Here is a 22,982-nt window from a genome sequence, read left to right on the forward strand (position 1 = left end):
AAAAAAAAAAAAAAAAGTTACTCCTTGAATCTTTTTCACCTATTTGCCACCAATTCATCTATATTTTTTCTAATTATCATTAGATAAAATATGCTTAAATACTATCTTTCTTGGAAAATAGTTTAGGAAAATTACATGCTAACTAGGAAGGCACTAATAGAACTTTGTAGTTCGCCTTAGTTGAAGAAATTTTACATAACTACTACCTATTAACTATCACTATAAAAATAATAAAAAATGAGATTTAGATTAGGGTAGGCAAATATATCCTGCAGGAAAAATCTAACCCACCACCTTTTTATAATTAGATAATTAGAAAAAATATAGATGAATGAAAATTAGATAAAATATAGATTATAAGATAATCATATAATTTAGATAATAAAGAACATATTTAGTAAACTTATTTCAAAATATCCACTTGAAAATCACAAATTTATAAATTTAGAAAGGAGATGTTCTTATAAAGGCTTGTAGCCTACAAGGTGGCTGCCCTGCTAAACCGGAAAGCATAGCCTCTGGCAAAGCCCAGAAATGCACACTTTGAAGGAGGTTGGGGTAGAATCTTTATGATGAAACGGTTGGCCAAATATACTTATTCACCAAGTGATAGGAGCTACAACTATTTATGATGGGGCTCCTAATGAATGTTTGAAAAGCAAGCACATAAGTTACATGTAATGTATCCTGTGTTAACATTTAAGTGTATTACAGTTGGGCCCCAGATGTCAAAAGGGGGTGAAGCAACGACACAAAGGCATTCAAGTGCATAGCCTCTGTAAACCAGCTAGAAGCAGTCTACAGCTGATGGTCTCTCATCAGGTCAAATTTACTGAAATCATTCTCTTGTCCATAGTTTGTGGAATAAGGGGGTCAGTCAGCTATGGATGAATTATTACATAATTGTTTTAATACTGCCAATGCTTGTTTAGCTGCTAGAGAAAAAGAAAAACTTTGTGACAATCAGACTATGGTTTATTCAAATGTAAGGGTATGTGAGTAAACCTTTCCCTGGCATGGCCTTACATCTTCTTCATGAAATGGTATCTTACTGACACAAAGAGTACATTTCCTTAGGCTTATGAACTCTATTTTAACATCAGTGCTGGCCAGTTGTTGTGTCTATACTGCAAAAGAGAGAGGAGGTATAATGAGGTGTGTCTGACCTCCCAGCTCATCATGGTCAGGAACTCAGAAGGTTTCTCTGGGGTCATCTTGGCCAAGGAAGTTTTATCTGTTCAGTTAGTCGAGGTATGGAGGAGTTTCAGGATTTTGTTTTTATTTCTCAAGTTAAAGTTTAGTTTGGTAATCTTCAACATACAAGACAGCAGGGCAAAATATAAGAGTTCAAGAGTTAAGTACCCGGATACTAAAATTTTATTAAATCGTACAAATTATAATCATACAAAAGGCAAGTGAGGAGATGGAGAAAAAATTTCCAATTAAGTGTTTGAAGCAATCTGTGTTTTTTCTTCTGAAAAGCCTTCATCTGTCCTTTGTCGTTTAATAGGTGGATCTTCATGATTCTCTGTAACAAATCCAGAAAACCTATTTTAACTAAGATATTCAGCAGTTCAAAATACTTTTATAAAACTAGCAGTATAGGCATTTTTAAGATTTTTAATCTAGTTAAACATGAATATTTTTACAGGTTTACTAGTTAAACATAAATATTTTTATAGGTTTATTATTTTAACAAAATAGGCTTTTGTTAGACTGAACAGTATACCATACTGAAATTTGTAATGTTGGGAGAAACTATTCACAATTGAATGGCAAGAAGTCATGAACCTAAATAACTAAATAATACATATATGTAGCCCAAAGAAAGCTATATGAAAATTTAGTTTACATATGATTCCCCCCAAATTGCTCACCTAGATTCATACTCTGGTTCTTGTAGAGTATAGAAGCAGGAATCTGGAAAGTGATGCACAGCATTTCCTTGTTAGGGGCCACATTTCTTACTGGGTGAACTGAACTACACGCCTCCAAGGACATGCCTAACACAGCTCCAGCTCGCTGCCGAACATCCTCAGCAGGATCAGCATCTTTGGAAAAGCTGTAACAGTGTACTGTGGGAAGGAGCTCACTGCTGCATGGCTGCCCATCTAAAAGGGATTTGAAAGCACTAAGAAACTCTATGGCCTTTGCTGGCAAGTTCATGACAATGTGCACAGAGTGTTTTCTTTCTTTTGACACTCCCAGCTGCTGCATTAACTCTTCTTTGACTGGTCCTTGGAGGAAGTCTTTCCCATCCAAGTTGAAGACTTTCACCTTTCGGTCCACTTTATTTAATTTACAATTGTGCAACAGCCATTTATAGGATTCAGGATTGAGATCATTGGCAAATACAGTGCAGTTTTTCTTTGCTACTGGAATGGCAAAGGGTCCAACACCAGCAAAAACATCAAATAGGACATCCCCAGATTTGAGAAGTTCTGTGATACGGCTATGTTCCGTAGAAAGACGAGGATTCCAATAGACTTTTGAAAAATCAAATTCATAGGTGTAGTTATTTTCTCGAACCTAAAAAAGGTATTATGCTTTCGATTAATCACCTTCCTTGACCCTAAATTCCAGCCAATGATATCGGGGTGTGTGTGCACATGTGAGCACACACATATTGAAATTTACTACTATTAAAAGCAAATAACAGTGCATTTAAAGGCATTTTAATTAGACAACTGGTTTTTATGCTACTTCTGAGGCCACTTAACATCTTACATTAGACTGTTTCACAAGAAAATTCATCTCTTCAAAATTAAATCATTTTCCATTTCAATCCTAAATCACATGAGGAATTTTTCAGATAGGAGAATTAACTGTTATAGTCTCTTACCTCACCAGATAGGAAAAAAAGTCCTATCACTTGAAACAACACACCACATATATCTTGTTGGTGGGAACCTAAGTAGCAGATAACATTTCCACATAGCTAAGAAGTTTCCCTCCTTATTTGCTTTTCAGCTTGTAAAAGGGGGAGGGGGCGCACATGATAGATAATGTCATTGAATTCTGAAGTATTTTACAATGTTTCAAGACAGTTACTTGAACTTTGCAAATTTCATGCCTAAAAGTTAGAGCCAATGTATAGGATGAATCATTGTCATATTTTCCTTTTTTCCCAATGGGTAAACTTAATATATAGCACAAAGTTAAATCTCAAAATTGTGATTTTGTACCATTTCTTTTGGGTCTATCACAGAAAATAAAACTAAAACTGCAGTCATGAAGTATGATCACAGCTATCATCTATGCCCCTTAATTTATGGATGAAGAATCAAAGGCCAGAAAAGTTCCTAAGTTCTATAAATCTCCATCTCTGTTTTCCTAGACCTGAATTCCAAATTAGCACATATTTTTTACCCTCCCAACTGCATCAGGTGCTTCTGGCCATATTAAGGTTCCAGAGTTGGAAATGTTTCTACAAGTTTCCGCCAACTGAAAGTCTTTCCAGGTATAGCCTACAAGGCTTACGTATGTCTTTAGAGCTACTTTATACATACTGCTGTATAACTTCCTTTTTTGTCACTTAACCTGTCATGGGCAATTTATTTTAATACATATGTAAATGAAAAATCTTTTTTTTTTTTTTTTTGAGACAGAGCCTCAAGCTTTCCCCCTGGGTAGAGTGCTGTCGCATCATAGCTCACAGCAACCTCCAACTCCTGGGCTCAAGCGAGTCTCCTGCCTCAGCTTCCCAAGTAGCTGGGACCACAGGCGCCTGCCACAACACCCGGCTGCAGCCGTCATTGTTGTTTTGGCGGGCCAGGGCTGGATTCGAACCCGCCACCTTAGGTGTATATGGCTGGCGCCTTAGCCACTTGAACCACAAGTGCCGAGCTGAAAAAATCTTTAATGATAGAGTACCTCGCTGTATAATTATACCAGAATTTAACTAATTCCATAAGACTCTATGTTATCAATAGCATATGAGTACTCACATCTCACATACTCATCAATACTGATTGTGATAAATATTAATCTTTGTCTTCTATCCTGATTCTAAACACTAATCTTGATATATACCGTATTTGGAGACAATAAAATATACCTTAGTCATCATGTTCTCCTCTCCAGATAGTACTTCCATTTGGAAATTTCGGTATGTATTGTCAATATTATTGATTTTATTTACTGCTGAAGTGATTCCCGGATTTTTGTCAATCATAACTTGGCCTAAAAGAAGAGCTGAAAATTAATAACAAATACTGCCTATTGGTTGCAAAATCCTGGCTAAAAGTGCAAGTGTGAAACAAACAAACGGTATTTTCTTTGGGATATAGGTAAACACTGTACCTTGTGTGTGTGATGTGGCAAGCAATTCTAAAAATTCAACAGATTAGTAAAGTTAATGTCTGAAAGAATCCAATACTCACAAAAAAATGTATGGGTATATTTAAAGAGGAAATTTTGAAGAGTTTGGGTATACCTAATATTTGTGCATGTTTTTCTAAATCTTTTCAAATGTTCCAATACAAGTAAACAGAAAGGTAGACAGACCACAGGGAACTGGGAAAGAAAGGAAAGACAAGGACCCTGGCAGCAAATGGTCTCTCTCAGAAAAGGCAAAACATCTGCCTGCCCCCATTGGCCTCAAACCAAATGTTTGTTTTACTGTGGATTGAAGCACATGCCTTCACTTTGGAAATTTATGCCAATGAAACAATGTTTCCAAATAAAAGAAACAAAGATTCTTTAGAGTGTTATCTAAATAAAATGTCCCTTAATTGTTCTTTTTGTCAAATACTTATCAAAGCAGAAGGGCTACAAAGAAAATACAACAGAAATGACATGTTGATGTCCTTCAATCAGTTTTTGTTAGCACTTAAAAAATTTTTACAAAAATCTATATGCTATTCATTGCATTGAAGATAACTATTTGTACATTAGTATTCAGTCCTACAAATATGCTGAAATACAACCAGAATTTGTCCTAATTCTTTCTGATAATTAGATGCCTAATTTTGAAGATGATAGTATTAATAAGCTGTAGTCAATCATTGCTCTTATCCTGTTCTGTTTCATTTAATTGAACTCAAATTGTAAGGAACAGAAATTAGTTTGAAATAAGGAAAGAAATTAAAAAACTTTTAAAAGCTATCCTGTAGGTCTATGGTGAAAGATTTTAAATTACTGTTGTATGAAAATGTTTTACTTTTAACCTGAGTGCACATTGTTAGAGAGATTATAGGAATGCCCAAGGAATGTTTGAGTTAGGGTAGGCAGAGACTCACAGGCAAGCCTAGACTTGACTTTCACACTAAGTCATAATTATAAGGATCTGTTTAAGTATTTATTATGTTGCCACTAATCTACTATCAGTCCCTTTCATCAATAAAAACAAAGGAAATGCATAACAGCACAGTTCTAAATGAATTCTATCCATGCAAAATACTAAGCACTACATTTAAAGCTGAAAATATAATTACTATATATTAAAAAATAATAATCTGGAGAATTTAGGCTAGGAGCACTAAAAAACAAAGCATGGTGTCTGACATATAGAAGAAGATCAGTTGGTTGAATCAATAAAAACATACAAACAACTTTCATTTTTTTCCCTATACAATAAATTATGAGAGCTAGTACTAAACACTGTTCTGAAAGCCCAGTAAGTCTCGTGTACCAAAAAGAACTGTATTCAATGCAGCTGTCAAAGCAAATGATTCGAGTTTAATCTACACGTAAATATCAGTGTACACAAAAGCCTGGACCAATAGTTCCAGCTTGGTATGACTCTAAGAGGGTTTTGGTTTTCCAAAATGGCCCTCAAAGGAGGGTATGTAGCTCAAGATTCAGCTTAAAGTTATAAATGATAAAAAGTCCTATATCTGTAATTTGGCAATTTAAAACTAAAATTAAAATTTGTAATTTCCTTTCTAGTACGTGAATATTACTATGACTCACCTACCAATTAAATGCTTGAAAGGTAGCTGATGTTCTCGAAGGTTCAAATGTGCAATGTGTCCAACTCTGCTAAATCCTGAAGTCACATCTTGACCTTCAGGAAGCACAGCTTTCAAGATTTCTTCTGACTTAAAGTTTTCATAAGTTAGTTCCAAATTATATTCAGATATCTGAGGTATGACATTAAGCTGTGTTAAAATACTGAGTTCTGCTTTCTCAAAAGGATCATGAGTAAACATTTTACAGGGATCCAACATAATTAGTCTACTTTCTTCATCTTCTGGATCTTCAATCACACGTTTTATGCCTGGGCGCTGCAGTGCCACCCTTTTAAGTGATCGCATCAATTTATTGACTATTTCTTTCTTCACTTTAAGCACTGGAATGGTGACTGTCTTTTTAAAAGCTGTTCTATCAAGCTCTGTCATGCCTCGAACATCAGAGGGGGGTGAAAACAATTCAGAGTCTCTCTCATTTGTTTCTATTTCTGGCATGGTTGAGAATCTTTTTCTTTGATCCAGTAAGGAAATACCAGGTGCTCTCCTAAGCTTCTGTGTCAATGATGTCCAAGCTAGTGGAATCAAAGATTGTAATTCAGTTATGCTACAGCTTTCCACTCTCAGAAGTTGTCTTGAGAATTCAAATGGCTTCCGTAAGAACCTAGAAAAAATACTCATTTAAGAAATATCATAAAGCTACTTACATACTCACAAGGTTTGTGGGAATTTAAATCTACATTCTACTGTTTCAAATACCCTGCTAAATGCATAAAACTTTTAGTGATATTTGGAAAGTATACTGTCTTTTCCAGAATAGGATGGCTTTTATTAGTGGTGGATAATAAATTTGCACCTTCAACTTACCCGGTGCCAGGATAGAGGGTTTCGTGATGCATCAGCCTTCTTACAATAAACGAACCTTTCCACCCAAAATCTACAGAAGGCTGACATTTGAGTTAAAGGTTCATCTCTAAATGAAATAGTCATTTATATGATTAACCAATGGAAATACTTATTAGAATATTCCCATAGGTGCTTATGTTACATGTTGTGCCAAATGCTTTACACACATTATCTATCTTGGGAGATTTGTAATATAGCATCCTTATTTTGTAAATGAGTAAACTAAAGTTTAGAAGTAGGTTCACTCACTCACCGTTTCCTTGGTGGTAAGTGACTGAGCAAAGTCTGCCTGCCTTTTATGTTCTTAGCATACAGCCAAGTAATTAGTCTTTGATGCTTTACTGCCACACGTCCTGCCCTTAAATAGAGGCTTCAGTATTTGGAGAACAACAACTCCACTGAGTTTATGCGCACAGTATTAGGTATTCACTGTTTTCTAAAATACCAAACAAGTAATTGTAATGGGAAAGGGCTCTGCTCCAGAATCCCTTAAAGCAACTAAGTTTAACTTCACAGTTAGGGTTCAAAACGGGTCTAGCAGTTAACCATCTGGGTGACCCTGGGTGGATTACTTAACCTGAGCCTCGGTTTTCTATGTGCAAGATAGGAAAAGGCTCTACCTAGGCCCTAACCGCGACACGTGGACGGGTGGGTGCCCACGACGTCGCTGGGCCCAGGCGGCACGAGCCGGAGAGCACCCCGGGCGGACTGGTACCGCCTCCTCGACCTTCAGCCCCTAGGAACCGCCGAGGGCACCGCGGCCGCCACCTCACCGCTGCACCGTTCCAATTCCTGGCGTCGTCCCGCTGGCTCGGTGGCCAGATCCCTCACCTCATGCTCCGGCACGGCTCCGAAACCAGTCGCAGACCGCGGGGCCGGCTCCGACGACGTCATCAGGGCTCGCCGCGCCGGGAGCGCGCCGGAGCGCGACGCAGCCCTCTGTCTTCCCGCCCCGCCGAGCCACGGGAACCCGGAAAGGCCGGGCAGATGGCTCCGCCTCTGGCGCGACTTACGATGGGATCGCGGGGCAGGGATAGGGGCCAGCAGATGGACCTGGTAGTCAGCAACAGAGCGGCATGGAGACGTCCCGGGGGAGCACCAGCGCGGAGCCGAGCTGGTACGTCTCGGTCCAGCAGCCTGAAGACGCGGAGGCGGAGGCGGAGGCGGGAGAGTTGAGTCCGTTGCTAAGCAACGTAAGTGGGCTGCGTTAGCCGCCGCGCGCTGCCCCCAGGCGCCCAGCCTTTGCCTGCGGGATGCGACCTGGAGAGGGGCGCGGCGCCGGGAGAGCGGAGACGCGGGAGCCCGGCCCCCGGGCCTTGGGGCCCAGAGGCAGCAGCCGAGACTCGGCTGAGGTCGGCGGAGTTGTGAACGTGACAGCAGCCTCACAGGCTCTAGGAAGGTGCAGCTCAGAGAAGGGATGCCGTGCTGGGCGGAGGCTGGACACCTGACGGGGTGAGCACCCCAGGGTGGTGTGACTCACAGCTGTTTCTTAGTATCTTTGTCGCCTTCCTGTTTCCTCTGCCGGTCTTGTGAGGACTTTGCAAGAGTCACAGGATTTTTGTTTTCTTGACTCAGCCATGTAGGTGGTTATAAACATCTTAATCCAGAAATGCTTACCGGTGGAGGTGGCCTAGTAATAAGTGCATAGTGGCCGAGTACAGTGGCTCACGCCTGTAATCCCAGCACTTTGGGAGGCTCAGGCTGGAGGACCGTTTGAAGCCAGGAGTTGGAGATCAGCCTTGGCAACATAGTAAGATCTCTTCTCTACAAAAAATTAAAAATCAGCCATGTGAGGGGGCGCGAGGCTGTAGTCCCAGCTACCCAGGAAGCTGAGGCAGGAGGATCACACAGAATGATCGCTTAAGCCCAGGAGTTCCAGAGTTCAAGGCTGCAGTGAGGTATATGATCCAGTCACTGCACTCCAACCTGGGTGACAGAGCGAGTCCTTGTCTCAAAAAATAAATAAATAAAGTGCATAGCATGCCCCTAACCCTAAAGCCAGTGCTTTTAAGTCAAGTCCTTGGACCGTAACTTTGTCTAGGACTTTGTTCCCTAATGCTATGGGGGCGGGAAGTGTTTTCAGAGATATTCTCGCCAGGCAACGTGAATTTATTTTATTTATTCTACTATCATTGGAAGGTATTCCTGACCATCCTTACAATTGAATAGAATTAATTCATTAAGTATATAAATAGGAATTCATTTCGTAGTCCTAGTAATTGGACAGTTGTTGATCCCAGTCCCAAGCTGACTCAGGGATTTTCCGTAATCACATGAGCAGAGACCATATCCCCACCTCTATGTCCCCACCCCATTTCTGCCTATCTTCATCTCTTGCGGACTCGTGCTTAGTCATGGCTCTTTCTGAAGCCTGCCTGGCCCCTGTACTGGTGGAGATGATTTTTCCAGGAAACTCAAGGTTCCTGGAGCTGCCCTAGTGGGAGGTGGAAAGGAAGGGAAAGGAAACTGCTGATTAAACACCTCGTGTGTCACACAAAGCCTAGTGGTTTGCAGAGTTTTTGCATAACCTTTCAGTGATTTCTTCACAAAATTTGACTTTCACCATCCAAACAAGTAACACTACTAAATTTGTGTACTTACAGGAACTTCACAGACAGGGATCTTCAGGTGTTTCATTTGGTTTCTCAGTGTTTAATTTGATGAACGCCATCATGGGAAGTGGCATCCTTGGCTTAGCATATGTTATGGCTAATACTGGTATCCTTGGATTTAGGTGAGTTTAACATTTTACCATACTTTTTTTTAAAATTTTGATAGCACACTGAGAAACAAAGAGATAGGTTTCAGAAGCTACTGTTATATAATTTCTAGTTAAATTATTTCTGAGATTTTATCAGTAACATTTTTCTTGCTACTATTGTTGCTAGTCTGGAGCTTGGAGGGATACTGCATAGTTTAGATTTTTATCTAAAGTATGGCTAGTTTTTAAAAATGGGGACTTGATCCACATTCTTTTATAATCTTAAGAAATGGCTTATTCACAGCCAGGGATGGTGGCTTGTACTTGTAAACCCAGCTACTTGGGAGGCTCAAGTGGGAAGATTGCTTGAGCCCAGGAATTGGAGGCTGCAGTGAGTTATGATTACCTCACTGCACTCCAGCCTGGGTGACAGATGGGAGTTGAGAGTCTCCTAAGAAAACAAAAGAATGGAATTATTCATTATACTAAGCTGATCAGCATGCAGATTACTAAAAAATACCAATTTTGTGAGGGCAAATAAAGCTCATTATCATTTCATTCTTCTCCATCTTCTCCTCTCCTTCTGTTGTTAAGTAGTCTTATTTCACTTTCTGAGGCCAGGTATGTGTTCTGTGCCTACTTTTCATCTTTGAAGACTCGGCTCATAGACTAGTTTTTCCCCTCCTGGGTTTTCTGTGCTCTCATAGATTTAGTACGTTCATTCTGTTGCTATAATGTGTTATGATTTATTTGCAAATTAATCTTTCAGCTAAACTGTGAAATCCTTTAGAACTGGACCTTAGCCTTAGCCTCTAACACTGTGGCTAACGAAGTGAACAAACTTAAGTTTGTTTTGAAACAGACCTATTTTAGTAAAAAATTTTAAATATGTAGAATCTCATTTAGGTTTCTTACTCTTATTACAAATGTTTTGATAAACAAACCAATTTTTAAGTAACCTGATTTGGTTTTGTTACATGTGTTCACAAACTTTCATTATTTTAAAAACTTAAAAACTGTATGAGACACTTTAAACAAGACATAGAGCACTTGTTTCTTTTTTCTTTTTGAGAAACCATGTTTTATACACCAGGGACTTACATACAAATGTATACCGCTTAATGTGTGCTCACTGAATCATATTAACTTCCCCTTTTGGTGATGCTAAATTGCTACTTTGTGAGGCCTCTGGTATCAGTTTAATGAAGTATATTCTCAGGTCTCAATTTTGCTACTTATTAACTGGACCACAGAGATAGAATTTCTTCAACTATTGGGGCAATCCACTGGGGCCAGCTCTAATAGTTAGAAATTTGTCCTGCCAGTATTTTCCTGAGATAAGTTGGAAATGGTGCATGTTATTTCTTTTCACACTGCTAGTAAGAGGACTCCAGTCATCATACTGTTTGCACATTTTTCAAATCGTGTCATTAGAAATGTGTTAACTACATTGTTTTGGTTTGGTTTGGAGAATATGTGTGTGTTTAATAGATGCTAGCAAATACAGCCTTAGTATTACAGGTAAAAAAAAAAAAAAAAAGAAGAAGAAAATATTACAGGTGAAGTTATGGGGAGGAGGTCCACATCACTGGAAGGGGCAAGAGGAAGGGAAGAGAAAAGGAGAAGACGGTGAGATTTCATAACTGAAACTTCTGTTTAGACTTAAAATAGGAAAAGATAGTCATAAAAGGGAAATTTTACAAGATTATTAAATGGCTGATCCAGCAGTCAGCAGATAAGAATTCAAAATGAGGAAGGTTGCTTGTATTTTAAATAAAGTTTATTTTTTATTTTAAAAGCAGTACAATGAAATTTAACCAAATACTAAATTTAAATTTAATATTTGGTCAATATTAAAAAGTAGAAAAGTATCTTCTTAGTTTCCTTAAGGAACATAGTTCAGCTACTCAAGAGACAGTCCCTGTGAACATTTAACTGTGAAGAAATTGGTTTTTGTAATGGGACACCACAAAATAGAGAAACTTTGTGGGCGATTGACTATTTGTTCTTTTATATTTTAGTTTCTTGCTGCTGATAGTTGCTCTCCTGGCTTCTTACTCAGTCCATCTTCTGCTTAGTATGTGTATTCAGACTGGTGAGTAAAAATATGCCGTTTCATTTGATGAAGCAGTCCTTTGAGTTTGTATCTACATAAAGAATTGGATGTCTCAAACCTAATTTTCAACGGGCATATGTTGTTACTAGGTAGAGTGATTGAAATGGAGAATTTGACAAGGCCAGAATGAATGAACTCAATCCTGTGGGGGAACATCCAAGGACAGGATGGGAGGAGGAAATCAGTCTTCTCACCTGTCTTCCTCTGCCACACAACACAGTTTTCTGGGTTACAGTAGATTAGGGGAGCTCATAAAAGGTGCTTATGAGGAAGAAGTAGACCAATGTTCATTCCGATCAGATTTCTCCTGGGGTGAGCATTTGCTCAAGGAGAATACCTTCCCAGATCTATTGCTACCCTCCCTGCTCCTGCTACCCTCTGTTAGGTAGAGGTAGGGACAACAGAATGAGGACTATAGGAGGCAAGGGGCAAAGCTTTGGATTTATTTAGATATATTTTATATTTTTACTTGCAAGTCTAGGATAAGGTAGATTTCCTAAGTGGCATAGGTATGTGCAGTTAATACAATATATGTGTGTATATGTGTTTATTCCATTTGGAATTTTATTATGCAATATAGTCATGTATTGAATAAGTTCTATTAGGTTAAGTAAAAGTATATGAATTGTATAATTGCTTTTAAATGATTTTCCATTTTTCATTAATGAATATTCTATGTCTGTCAATTCTGGTCTTTTTATCTGTACAGTCTTTTATTTGTGGATTAGGTTAGTTTTGATGTCAAAATTATGGGTTTCATTCCTATATTGGTGAGTTCATTTTGCTCTCTCTGGTCTTAGGTTTTCAGAATTTCAGAAGCAGAGTAGATAAACAAATAGGTAACAGTGGGATTAGTCTGGACTGAAACAGGTTAGAGAAGCCCAAAGGCATTTCTTTAGACTTTTAAGACTCTTCAGAACATAGTTCTAAAACCACTGCTGTGTTTGTATTCCTAAAACTGGACTGCATCAGAAACACCCTTAGATCTTTTAATACACATGAATTTCTAAACATTAGGGATTTTGGTTCCAAAACCTGAAGCAGGACTCAAGAATATGTTTTTGTCAGGTCCTTTGGGGATTCTTATACAAAAGTGGTTTAGGGTCCGTGGCTTACAGCTGTAACTTGTAGCAGAGCTTTGGCCATCCAGTGTGTAATCTGGGTGGAGCTTGATGAATAAGCAGACGGATGAAAGTATTAGAAAACAGTGCAAATATTAGTCCGCAATTCAGGAATAGTAGCTTTAGATGAATGTATTTATGATTCTTGCTGAAACTTGACTGAAATTTTAATTAAATATTTTAAAATTTTGCTTCTTTGTATGAAAAAATTATTTTTAATTATGATAATTTAATATCTTAATAGATTATTTTTAATTAATTCTATTAAAAGACTAACACTTTGGTCAATTATATGGTGACTGTGTCTCCTAAACGTCATTTTAATTTTAGTAATTGTAAACTATTTTAATTATTTGGGAATTATTTGAGTATTCAACTCATAGAGATTTCTAAGTAATGTTAATTTTTTTCTTGTCTTTCAGTTCTTTCATAATATATATTTAACTTTAAGATTTGGTATTGTCTCTTGTTCTTTTCTATGACTCTGGGACATTTGAAGTGAAAACATCTGTTTCTCTTTCTTTTGCCTTTTTCTTTGATTGTTTCTTAGCTTACTTGTGTCCTTGAACTAACTTCCTCGTGGTTCTTCACACACACTGATGCACCTGTCTTCTGTTGATTGAATTCCTTCAGTCACTGTAAATTCTCTATGGAGGTAGGCTTTTCTTTTTTTCATACATAAACATTCATATATAAAAGACCAGAGAATAGCATACAGCTAATCCCCACCCCAGTGTGTTGGACTGTTATAAAAGAGTATTATGCTTAAGATTAAATTTATTAGTCAGAGAAAAAACAATCATAAGTTTTCACAAAATAACTTCCTTATTTATTTGCCTGGAGCTAAAAGAGGAAGAGAAATTTTTATCTTTATAAAAGTAAAAAAATTATTCATGTGAAATTTTTTAATTTTGGATTTTATAGAGGATTTGGGGTCTACCAAGGCATTTCATGGGAGCTGAGGTAACATATAAAGTACCTTATTTTCTCTAGCCTTAGTTTGTCATCTGTAAAATGGCAATGATAATACTTCCCTCATAGGATTGTTAGGAGAGTGAAATAAAATCACGTATAAGAAATGTCAAGTTGTTGCTAAATGGTACCTCTTATTATGAGTGCTCACTGGGGTAAATGTCCCAAGGTGCTGTACACAAGGCCATCTCAAAACAATTGGCTCTTTGCCAGTCTTCTGGAATAATTCTTATGTTCTGGACTAGACTCACAACTCTCCTCCACTGGCCTCCACATCCTTGTCACCTGGCAGCAATGAGAATTCTAGAACTCTGCAGGCTTTTGGCAGAGCTCTACTTGCTACTTCCTCATCCCTGCTACTCGCTGAGTTGCCATCATTATCTGCCTTGAGACTATCAGATTAATGCTATTATACCATTTATCTCAATTTACGTCAGTCTCTTTAAGAATCTTAGGTGATCCTTCATTTCCCAGACTCATCTGTTTTCTGACCTTATCTTCCACTGCTTTCCCATTCTTGAAACCCTTCCACTGTCATGGCTGGAACTCACAGTCAATCATCAGCAAAACCCACATGTCCTTAATTCTTTTCTAAACATTCCCTTCACTTTCTTTCTCTAAGAGAACCTAAGTCTCCTCTGAGGGCAGTGCTTCCTGTAGCTCCCTCAGGAGGCCACCCGTTCTCTTTCATGGATCCCATACTAGTCTGGTGATGGGATAAGGTGCCCTGTTCGCACCTCATTTCCACTTCTCAACTGTCTCCCTTTCCCTAAGCCCCCCAACTTTGAACTTTATAAATCTGTACCATCTATTGCTCTCCTTGCTATCATCATCCGTAGACTTCTAGACCATTTGCTGTCATTTTATGAAAATATTAGCTCTAAGCTAAATTTTAGCTCCTACTTTCCTTTTAATTTCTTCAATATTACCCCTGTCATAATTCTGGATTATTTCAATGTGCATGTAGTTAGTCCTTTTAATACTTACAGTTCCAGAACCTCTTCTTCTCTAATGATCATATTCTCTACATATCTCAGCTACTTATTTCCATGGCCAAACCATTGATTTTGTCATTACCGAAATTATAAGCTCTCCAAAATCTCATTTTCAAAACTGCCCCTTCACCCACCATCGTCTTCTGTCTTTCTAACCACCCCCTCAAGTGTTCAGACTCTGGCAGGTCTTCATGCTCAGCAGCACTTCGGCTGGCTGAGCCTCGCACCTTTGCACTGTCCGCTGCTCTCTTGTTCATGTTTCCTTCTGATACAGTTGAGTTCTGTCCTCCGTTATTACTCCCTTGCCTCTCTCTCTCTCTCTCGCCTATAGTTCCTGGCAAAATTCTAACCATAATTCTAAATATAATTCTGCCTACTTCATATAAGCAACCATGCATTTGAATATTCCTAAAGAAAAATACAGCCCTGGGGACTGATACATGGTATTGCTGTAATTCAGTGACTGATGGACTCAGGATGCTGTCACACAATCCCAGTCCACTTCTTTACTTCATTCGCTTATTCATTTCATGTAGCTCTTTCATCTGCTATCTAAGAGATAACTTTTTCATATCTTCTGTTTAACCTTCAACACATTTTTCTTGATTTCCCTCTTAACCGATATCCTCACTTTCTGTTTCACTGAGAAAACAGAAGCAATCATAAAAGAGCTTCAAGCCTTGCCGACTCTTCTGCCTACTCATCGTACCTGTGCCCATGTGCTCTGCTACTTGGGATGAACTCTGTGTGTTTACATCTAAGGCCAGCCCTTTTCTTGTGCTGTGATCTCATCTGCTCTCACTATGTCACTCTAGCCATTCTCTCTCCTCTTTCTTATTTATTATCACCTTTGTTCCTTTCTATGATTTTTCTTTTTTTCACTTTTCAAATAGTCTATAATTTGCTTTATCGTAAAAACATCTTTGTCTCCATATCCCTTCAATATGTCTTCTTAGCGAAACTTTAAAGAGTTGCCTTTACCAGATATCTCCAGTCTCCTTCCATGTAAGGTTTAACCCACTCCAGGGAGGCGCCCTCTCCTTCTACAGGTATCCCCATAGTTGCCCCTAAAGTTGCCATACATAGAGAAAATGGAAAATTGTATAAAAATGAATCATATTTGTTGCAAAGTTTTACAAAGAGGCAGCCAACATGTAGAAAATATTTTGTGAAATTTTGTAATGAATATTTTGTAAATATGAGTACATTTAGCTACAATTTCCCCGTTCCCTCTGTATGGCAACTTGAGGGGTGACTTTTGGGACATCCTATACTAAAATTATTGCAGCACTGACCTCCATATTGCTAAATCCAGAAGTCAATTCTCAGTCTTCATCTTATTTGACAAGTCAGCAACATGTGACACAGTTGATAACTCCTGCCTGAGAAATGCTTCCTTCACACTCTCCTGGCTTTCTTCCTGTTGCACTGGACCTTCCTCCTCTTTTCTTCTCCTGAGTTTTCTTGGTCTGCCCAGCCTCTGACATTGGAGTACCCCGGGACTCTTCCTCTGATCTCTTTTCTTTTCCTCATGATGACTCTAAAATTTATGTGCCTAGCCTGGAACGACAAACTTTAGTCTCATATCCCGTTGCTTTCATGACATCACTGGGATGTGTGGGACATATCTCAGGTTTGTAAAACTCCCCATCTTTATACCACCACTTTCTCCTCATCCAATCTAAGTAAATGGGCCTGGAGACCATTATGCTAAGTGAAATAAGCCAGAAAAAGAAGGAAAAATACTGTGAGATCTTACTTACATGTGGAATCTAAGTTGAACACATAGAAGCAGCAGACTAGTGGTTATGGTTGGGAAGATGCCGAATCAGAAGGTGAAGTTGTGTTACAGAGGATGTATGAGTCTCCGAATCTAAGGTATAGCGTGATGACTATAGTTAATACTGTATACTGAGAATTTGCCAAGAAAGTAGATGTTAGGGGTTCTTATCATAAAAAAGAGAAAGAGAGAGAGAAAAGAAGGAAAAGAAAGAAGTGATAACTATGTGAGAGGATGGATGTGTTAATTTGCTTAATACAGTAATCCTTTCACTACATCAAAACGTCATGTTGTATACCTTAAACATACATGTGTACTGTAAAAAAGAAACCAATCTGAAGAGGCTACATACTGTGTGATTCTAAGTGCATCAGATTCTGGAAAAGGCAAAACTATGGAATAAATAAAATGCGCTGGGTTGTAAAGAGACAGGGATGAATAGGCAGCGTACAGAGGACAGTGGATATGCGTCGTTATACACGTGTCAGAACTCATGGACTGTAGTACGTATAGCACCAGAAGTGAACTCTAGTGTCCACTGTGGACTTTGTGAGATATGGCATGTCAATGTGGGCTCATAGATTGTAACAAATGTGCCACTCTGTTGTGGGATGTCAGTAGTTGAGAAGCTGTCTGTGTAGGGGCAGGAGGTTTATGGGCACTGTCTGTACTTTTTGATGAGAACCTAAAATTGCACTAAAAATAAAAGATATTAAAGAAAACACAAATAAGGAAAGAAAGAAGCAAACTGAGAAGAAAAGAAAAAACAGATAATGCAGGGACGAAATGAAAAGTTTTTAAAAATTACTATATCTAATAGCTTCAGAGAACAAAAAAAGATACTACATATTGTATTCTTGAAACAAGAAAAAGAAATTATTAAAAGGATATGTTCCAAGAACACAAGATTCCTGGAAGTCAAAAGTAAAATTAATTTAGCAATCAGGTTGGAAGAGTTAAGGAAATTTCCTGGAGCAGGGGATAGGAGACAAAGAGGTGGAAAATGGGAGAGAAAAGATCAGTCCAGGAGGTCCAATATGCAAATAGTAAGAATTTTACCAAGAGAAAAAAGGTAAAATGGGATGGTAGAAAATTATTAGCAGAATAATTTTAAAAAATTATATAGCTGAAAGAAATTAGTTTCCAGATTAAAAGGGTTCCTTCTAGTGTCCAATGTAATATTTGTAACATAATTCTTAACCAAGATACATTATAAATGATCAAAAACCCAGTTATAATGACAAAGTCCTAAAAAGTTAGAGAAGAAACAAAGAAAATATTTTCATACAAAGAATCAAGAACCATAATTGCAAAGTTCTTCCCAGGAACAATAATACTATAGATTAAAAGACCATGAAACAATACCTTCAAATTTTTTGATGAAAACAATTTTGATATAGAATTCTATACCCAGCCAATCTCATTTAACTGTGAAGTTTGAACAATGTTTTCATATATGCAAGATCTCAAAAAATTATTTCCCATGGACCCTGAGTGAGCAATGGCAGATATCCTTTACCAAAGTTAGATAGTAGCAAAAACGTAGAGAAGCTAGTGTAGGAAAGAAATGAAGAGAATTCCCAGGACATCAACTGAGCAGCAGGTGCACCCCCTTCAGACTGGATTAGTTCTTTTCACAAAGACACAGTCCATTCTCCAGGTTGTGTGTGCCCTCAGTATTGTGTTCAGGAAGGAAGCCCTTTACTTATTCCAATGCCAGAAGGGAGCACCTTTCTCTCTTGTTAGACTAGCTCTAATTTGCACTACCAGTGCCTAAGCAGAATAGAAGCTAGCACTAGATGTTACAAAAGTCTAAGAATTAAATATTGATTGAGCCAAGGTGAACAGGTTAAGAAATCTGGTAAGGAGGAGAGTTACAGTTGAGAGGAGCTGATATCTGAGTACATGTGGAGAGTAAGGGAGAAGCAGATGTCTGATACATCTTTCAGATTTCTGGTTTGGGCCACTGGCTTAATGATAGTGTTATGAATGGAGATAGGAACACAGTAGGAAGAGGTGGTCAGGTCTTAGAACTGAAGCACAGGGCAGAGGTTCATTCATTTAGTACTTTTTGATCTATTAGTAATACAGAAATAAATAAGAACCAGTTATTCCCTGAAAAAGCCCCTGGTCTAATAGGAGAGACAAACCTATAAGCAAATAATTTATAATGTGGTTTGATAAATGTAACAAATATATGCAAAGTATAGTGATAACTCAGAGAAGGGAGTCCTCAGTTGGAGGGTGAGGGTTAGAAAGGATTCCTAGAGGACTGAGAAAAAGAATCTGTCTGGCGGTCAGGTAAGAATATTATAGCTTGTGCAAAGCTTCAAAGACATACGCAGTCTGACAATTAAGGTGGCGAACTCACCCTAGGAAAAGTGCTATCCATACCCCATTGTGCTGAATATCACTGCAGCACCTTCAGAGCGCTCCCTGGGGAGTCACTGTACTGCTGCCAGGGCCTAGCCTACCCTTCAGAGCAAGTTTGAAGCTCTGGAATAACCATCAGGGCTGTCGTGCAAAGTCTGACAATTTCACAAGTTCTTCCTAGAAAAAGTGCCACATACCTCGTGTGAATGTCATCATGGTCACCTTTGAAGCACTTCCCTTGGGGAAGCTGCGCACCGATACCAGCACTTAGTCTACCCTGCAAAGCACTTTTTCTCGGATGAGTTTGCAAACTTAATTATCTGACCTCCTATATTGACCTCCTATATTTTGGGGACCAAAAATATTTTACTATTATTAGTATACAAGATACAAAGGAGAAAATTAAACTGGAGAGTTTAAATCCTAAAGAATTTGGAGTTTTCTGCTGAGGCAGTAAGAAGCCACTGAGGTTATTGAAATGATCGAGGTTGATGCTAGAATTCACCGTATTTTCCTTCCAGGAGAATTTTGGTCCTTCCTAGAGCCCTGAACATAGTCTCTTTCTTTGAGAAAGAGAACATAGTCCCGTATATTCCTCTTTCTAAAGAAGATTACATTCTGGTATAAAGATGTTAATTTCTAGTGATAAGGGAATGAAGGAGTGAAATGGCCCTTTGTGTCCCCACCTCCTTTTTAAATTTTTATTTATTTAATTTTATTTTTTGAGATAGAGTCTCACTGTGTTGTCCCAGCTTAGAGTGACCTGGTATCAGCCTAGCTCACAGCAACCTCAAACTCCTCTTGCCTTAGCCTGCCAAATAGCTGGGACTATAGGTACCGCCCACAATGGCCCTCTCATCCTATACCCCCGCCCCTTTTTTCAAGGCAAAACATTTTTAAGTAAAAATCCTGTGGAGCAATGATTCTCAATGCCTTCTTTTTGTAAGAAATATTTTCTAAAATGAGATTCCCATAGCTATCATAGCCTACCTGTGTGGTGGAGCTGAAAAATACTCCCCTAGAGATAGCCACATCCTAGTACCTGAACTTGTGAATGTTACCTTATATGCCAGAAAAGGACTTTGCAGATGTGACTGAGTTAAGGATGTTGAGAGGGGGAGATTATCCTGGTGGGCTCTAAATTTGGTCACATATATCATGGGGAAGATCACGGACAGAAAAGGAAAAGGCAGTGTGACCATGAGGCAGAGACTGGAGTGATATGACCAGACACCAAGGCCTGCAGGAGCCACCAGAAGCTGGGAGAGACTCTAAACTAAAGCCTTCAGAAGCACAGCATGCCCATGTCTTGACTTTGGCCTGATAGAACTGATTTTGGACTTCTGGCCTCCAAAACTGTGAGACAATGTGTTTCTGTTGTTTTAAGCAACCAAGTTTGTGATAATTTCTTACAGAAGGCATACGAAACTAATATACTATTTATACATAATATGATACTACAACAGTAAAATAAAGGAGAAACAAAAACATAGTAAATATGATTTTTCCATTTAGGAAACAGCTTTTGGCAATGCTCCAAACAAAACAAGTTACAGTCTTTCCTGCATTTACATGGTAATTGTATTCCTTCCTAGAAAATTGAATGTATATTCAAACTATTGACCATTGTTTTTGTAGCTTCTGCCATGTGTTTGACCCACAGAGGGTACTTAATAAGAGCTGGGTCTATGGGTAAGGAATAGATGGACATATTAGATCTATAAGGGAATTACAGAATTAATATGCAATGCAAAAATCATGTATAACTAAAATTATCTTTTAAAAAATCCTTATATAGCTTATAAAATAGAGTGTTCAATATCTACATGACATGTGGAACACAGATGTACCACTTGTCAGTAAACAGCTAGCAGCTCTTTGTTTTTTCCTGGTGTTGTTTGGGTATCATACGTAGGTAGGGCATGGGTTGCTTTTGGTCATGAGGAATGCCACCCAGCATGGTGAGGTGCTGTCTCTGTGAGAGGCACACAGAACTGAGGCTGAGTGAAAGACAGTAGGTTAGTATTTACCATTTCAAAGTTCACGGTAGACATTTACTTTTTGGTAGTCAGCTGTCCAAACTACATTTTTAACTTTGGATTAGTGAACATAAATTAATATACCCACTGTTAATTAAGTAGGTTGATGTAGTGGATTAGTGTCTTGGTCTCATTATTTTTACTAATGAGTGGCTTGTTTTCTCCTCCACCCCCACCTGGGGCATTTTGTGATTCTCACACCTGGGCAAGGAGGAAGCAATGAGGTGAGGTGCTGTTGGCATCCAGTGGTAGAGACCAGAGAAGCTGCTAAACACCCTGTGTAGACTGGCACCTCCCACACAAAGAATGCTCTGGGCCAGTAAGTAAGGGCAGTGCTGAGAACCTGGGCTGGCTTCTGTGTGTGCTCCACTCATACAGTGTTTCATCAAGTTTGCCTTGGCCTTGACACTAGATTCAGTGCTTCTTGAACAGAAGCTGACTTTTTATTCAGCTACAGGGAAGGACAAGTGTGAGTCTCTGCAGGATTAGACATATTTTATAATTAATATTCCCTTTTTATTTTTATCAAAGCAATATATGGTTGAGCATGTGCCTTATGCAGGACTTGGAGCAGTTCCCCACGCATTGTTCCCTTCTTCTGTTCCACTTCCCAGAGTTAGCTATATTTAAAGAGTTTTTTGTTTTCAATTCTTTAGATAATTGCCTTTCTAAGTCTAAATAAAAGTGTTCTGTTATTTATTGATTTAAGAGATTAGTGATTCTTCACTGTAAAAAGTGAAGATTTAGCTCAAGTACACTAATCCTTCCCCTTCCTCCTTCTAACTGTCATTAGTTTGGAATCAGTTATTCTTTCATGGATCATAGTGTAACTCTAAATAATACATTTAAACCTTTATTTTAGCCAGTATCTTTTCACTCTCTGTCCTATTATATGGTATCAGTGCTCCTATCTTTTTCAACTGTCCTCTCCCGGTTTCCCGTAGTCTGTCAGCAGAACCCTGACATGGTTAAGATTGACACTATTTGCTTTCTGGTTTGCAATCTTATTTGTTTGTGGTGGTATCCATACGTTGAGTCTAAAAGTTGAAAATGCTATACATACCATTCTTGGATATGACTATGTAAATTTTGTCCACTGAAGAGCTAAATAAACACCATGATCTCCGAAGCTCCTATATGCATGCAACACCACAGTCTCTGTGCCGCTTGAAAGAATGTCCCTCGTATTTTAGCATTCTGTTTTCTTTAACTGCATATTTATTCTAAAATCATGCCGTGTTCAGTGGGTACATTTTATGACATTTTATGACATTTAAATACATAAGATCAGAAATGGCAATGAGATTGCATATTGAATGTTAAAAAAAAATGAATGACCTGAATGGATACTATTATTAAGAAAAAGGAAATGATAGAAAATGCAAGAAAGACAAGAATTTCAAAATAATGAGGGTATGTTCCAAAGAGCCAAGTCTCTGAGAGTTGAACTGTGTTTGAATAACTTAGGGTTCTCAATCCAAACCCAAAGCTAATATTGCTGCTGCTGAAACTTGGGCTTTGTACTATCAGCAAAATGTATTAATTGCCCCATTTCATTGAGAAGAAAATGCAAAGCAGACAGAACACTGGAGTAACTAGCTGGAAATATTGCACTATTTTATGGGAAGCAGCTTTGCAAATGGTTCCTGTAGAGGTAAAACACTTAATGTAGCCAAAATAGCAGTAGGGTATGCTTTGATGAAAGATTAAAGAAGAAATTTCCCTCACCTTACTTGATTAAGATGTATAGCCTTTTATGTCCCTTTAAAACATAGCATTGTTTTTTTTAATTATCAAAAACTAATTTCATAAAATGAATTGTTAATGTTACTCTCAGTTTACTTATGGGTTGTGCCAAGTACTGTTTGTATGAATTCCTATAAAAGACTGAATTAATTTTATAATTTCATAGTTGGCATTATTCCTGATCTGTAGGAATATGCTGTTAATGTGATGAGTTATCAACACATCTTATTTTTGTATCTCTCAAAACATCTTTCATAAGATGTTGATCATAGGAAAGTGCTGAAACTATATCCCCTATTAGTAGACCAGGCAATACTTCAACTA

General features: G+C 38.2%; 2 protein-coding genes across 2 annotated transcripts in view; one reads left to right on the forward strand and one right to left on the reverse strand.

Moving 5' to 3' along the window:
• Positions 1-1,346: 1,346 nt before the first annotated feature.
• Positions 1,347-6,571, reverse strand: TRMT5 (tRNA methyltransferase 5). The gene is made up of 4 exons (XM_023515863.1): positions 5,918-6,571; positions 4,058-4,182; positions 1,878-2,529; positions 1,347-1,528 (listed from the first exon to the last, which is right to left on the reverse strand). The coding sequence occupies exons 1-4, from the start codon at positions 6,405-6,407 to the stop codon at positions 1,443-1,445; spliced, it is 1,353 nt and encodes a 450-aa protein (XP_023371631.1). The 5' UTR covers positions 6,408-6,571; the 3' UTR covers positions 1,347-1,442.
• A 1,171-nt stretch (positions 6,572-7,742) lies between these two features.
• The window catches only part of SLC38A6 (solute carrier family 38 member 6), a 70,886-nt gene continuing 55,646 nt past the window's right edge, over positions 7,743-22,982 (forward strand). Inside the window, exons 1-3 of the mRNA XM_003794428.3 lie at positions 7,743-8,008; positions 9,419-9,549; positions 11,538-11,611. Of these exons, the coding sequence (XP_003794476.1) occupies positions 7,892-8,008; positions 9,419-9,549; positions 11,538-11,611 (322 nt within the window). The 5' untranslated portion in view covers positions 7,743-7,891. The remainder of the gene's footprint in view (positions 8,009-9,418; positions 9,550-11,537; positions 11,612-22,982) is intronic.

Source organism: Otolemur garnettii, unplaced genomic scaffold (genome assembly GCF_000181295.1).
Source record: "Otolemur garnettii isolate 467f Iridium unplaced genomic scaffold, OtoGar3 scaffold00081, whole genome shotgun sequence".
Taxonomy (NCBI): Eukaryota; Metazoa; Chordata; class Mammalia; order Primates; family Galagidae; genus Otolemur; species Otolemur garnettii.

Coding starts and splice junctions, on each gene's coding strand:
- TRMT5 (XM_023515863.1), bottom strand. CDS start 6,407: ATGCCAGAAATAGAAACAAATGAGAGAGACTCTGAATTGTTTTCACCC. Junction 4,183..5,917: donor ACCTTTCAAGCATTTAATTG/GTAGGTGAGTCA, acceptor CTCTTCTTTTAG/GCCAAGTTATGATTGACAAA. Junction 2,530..4,057: donor AGGAGAACATGATGACTAAG/GTATATTTTATT, acceptor TACCTTTTTTAG/GTTCGAGAAAATAACTACAC.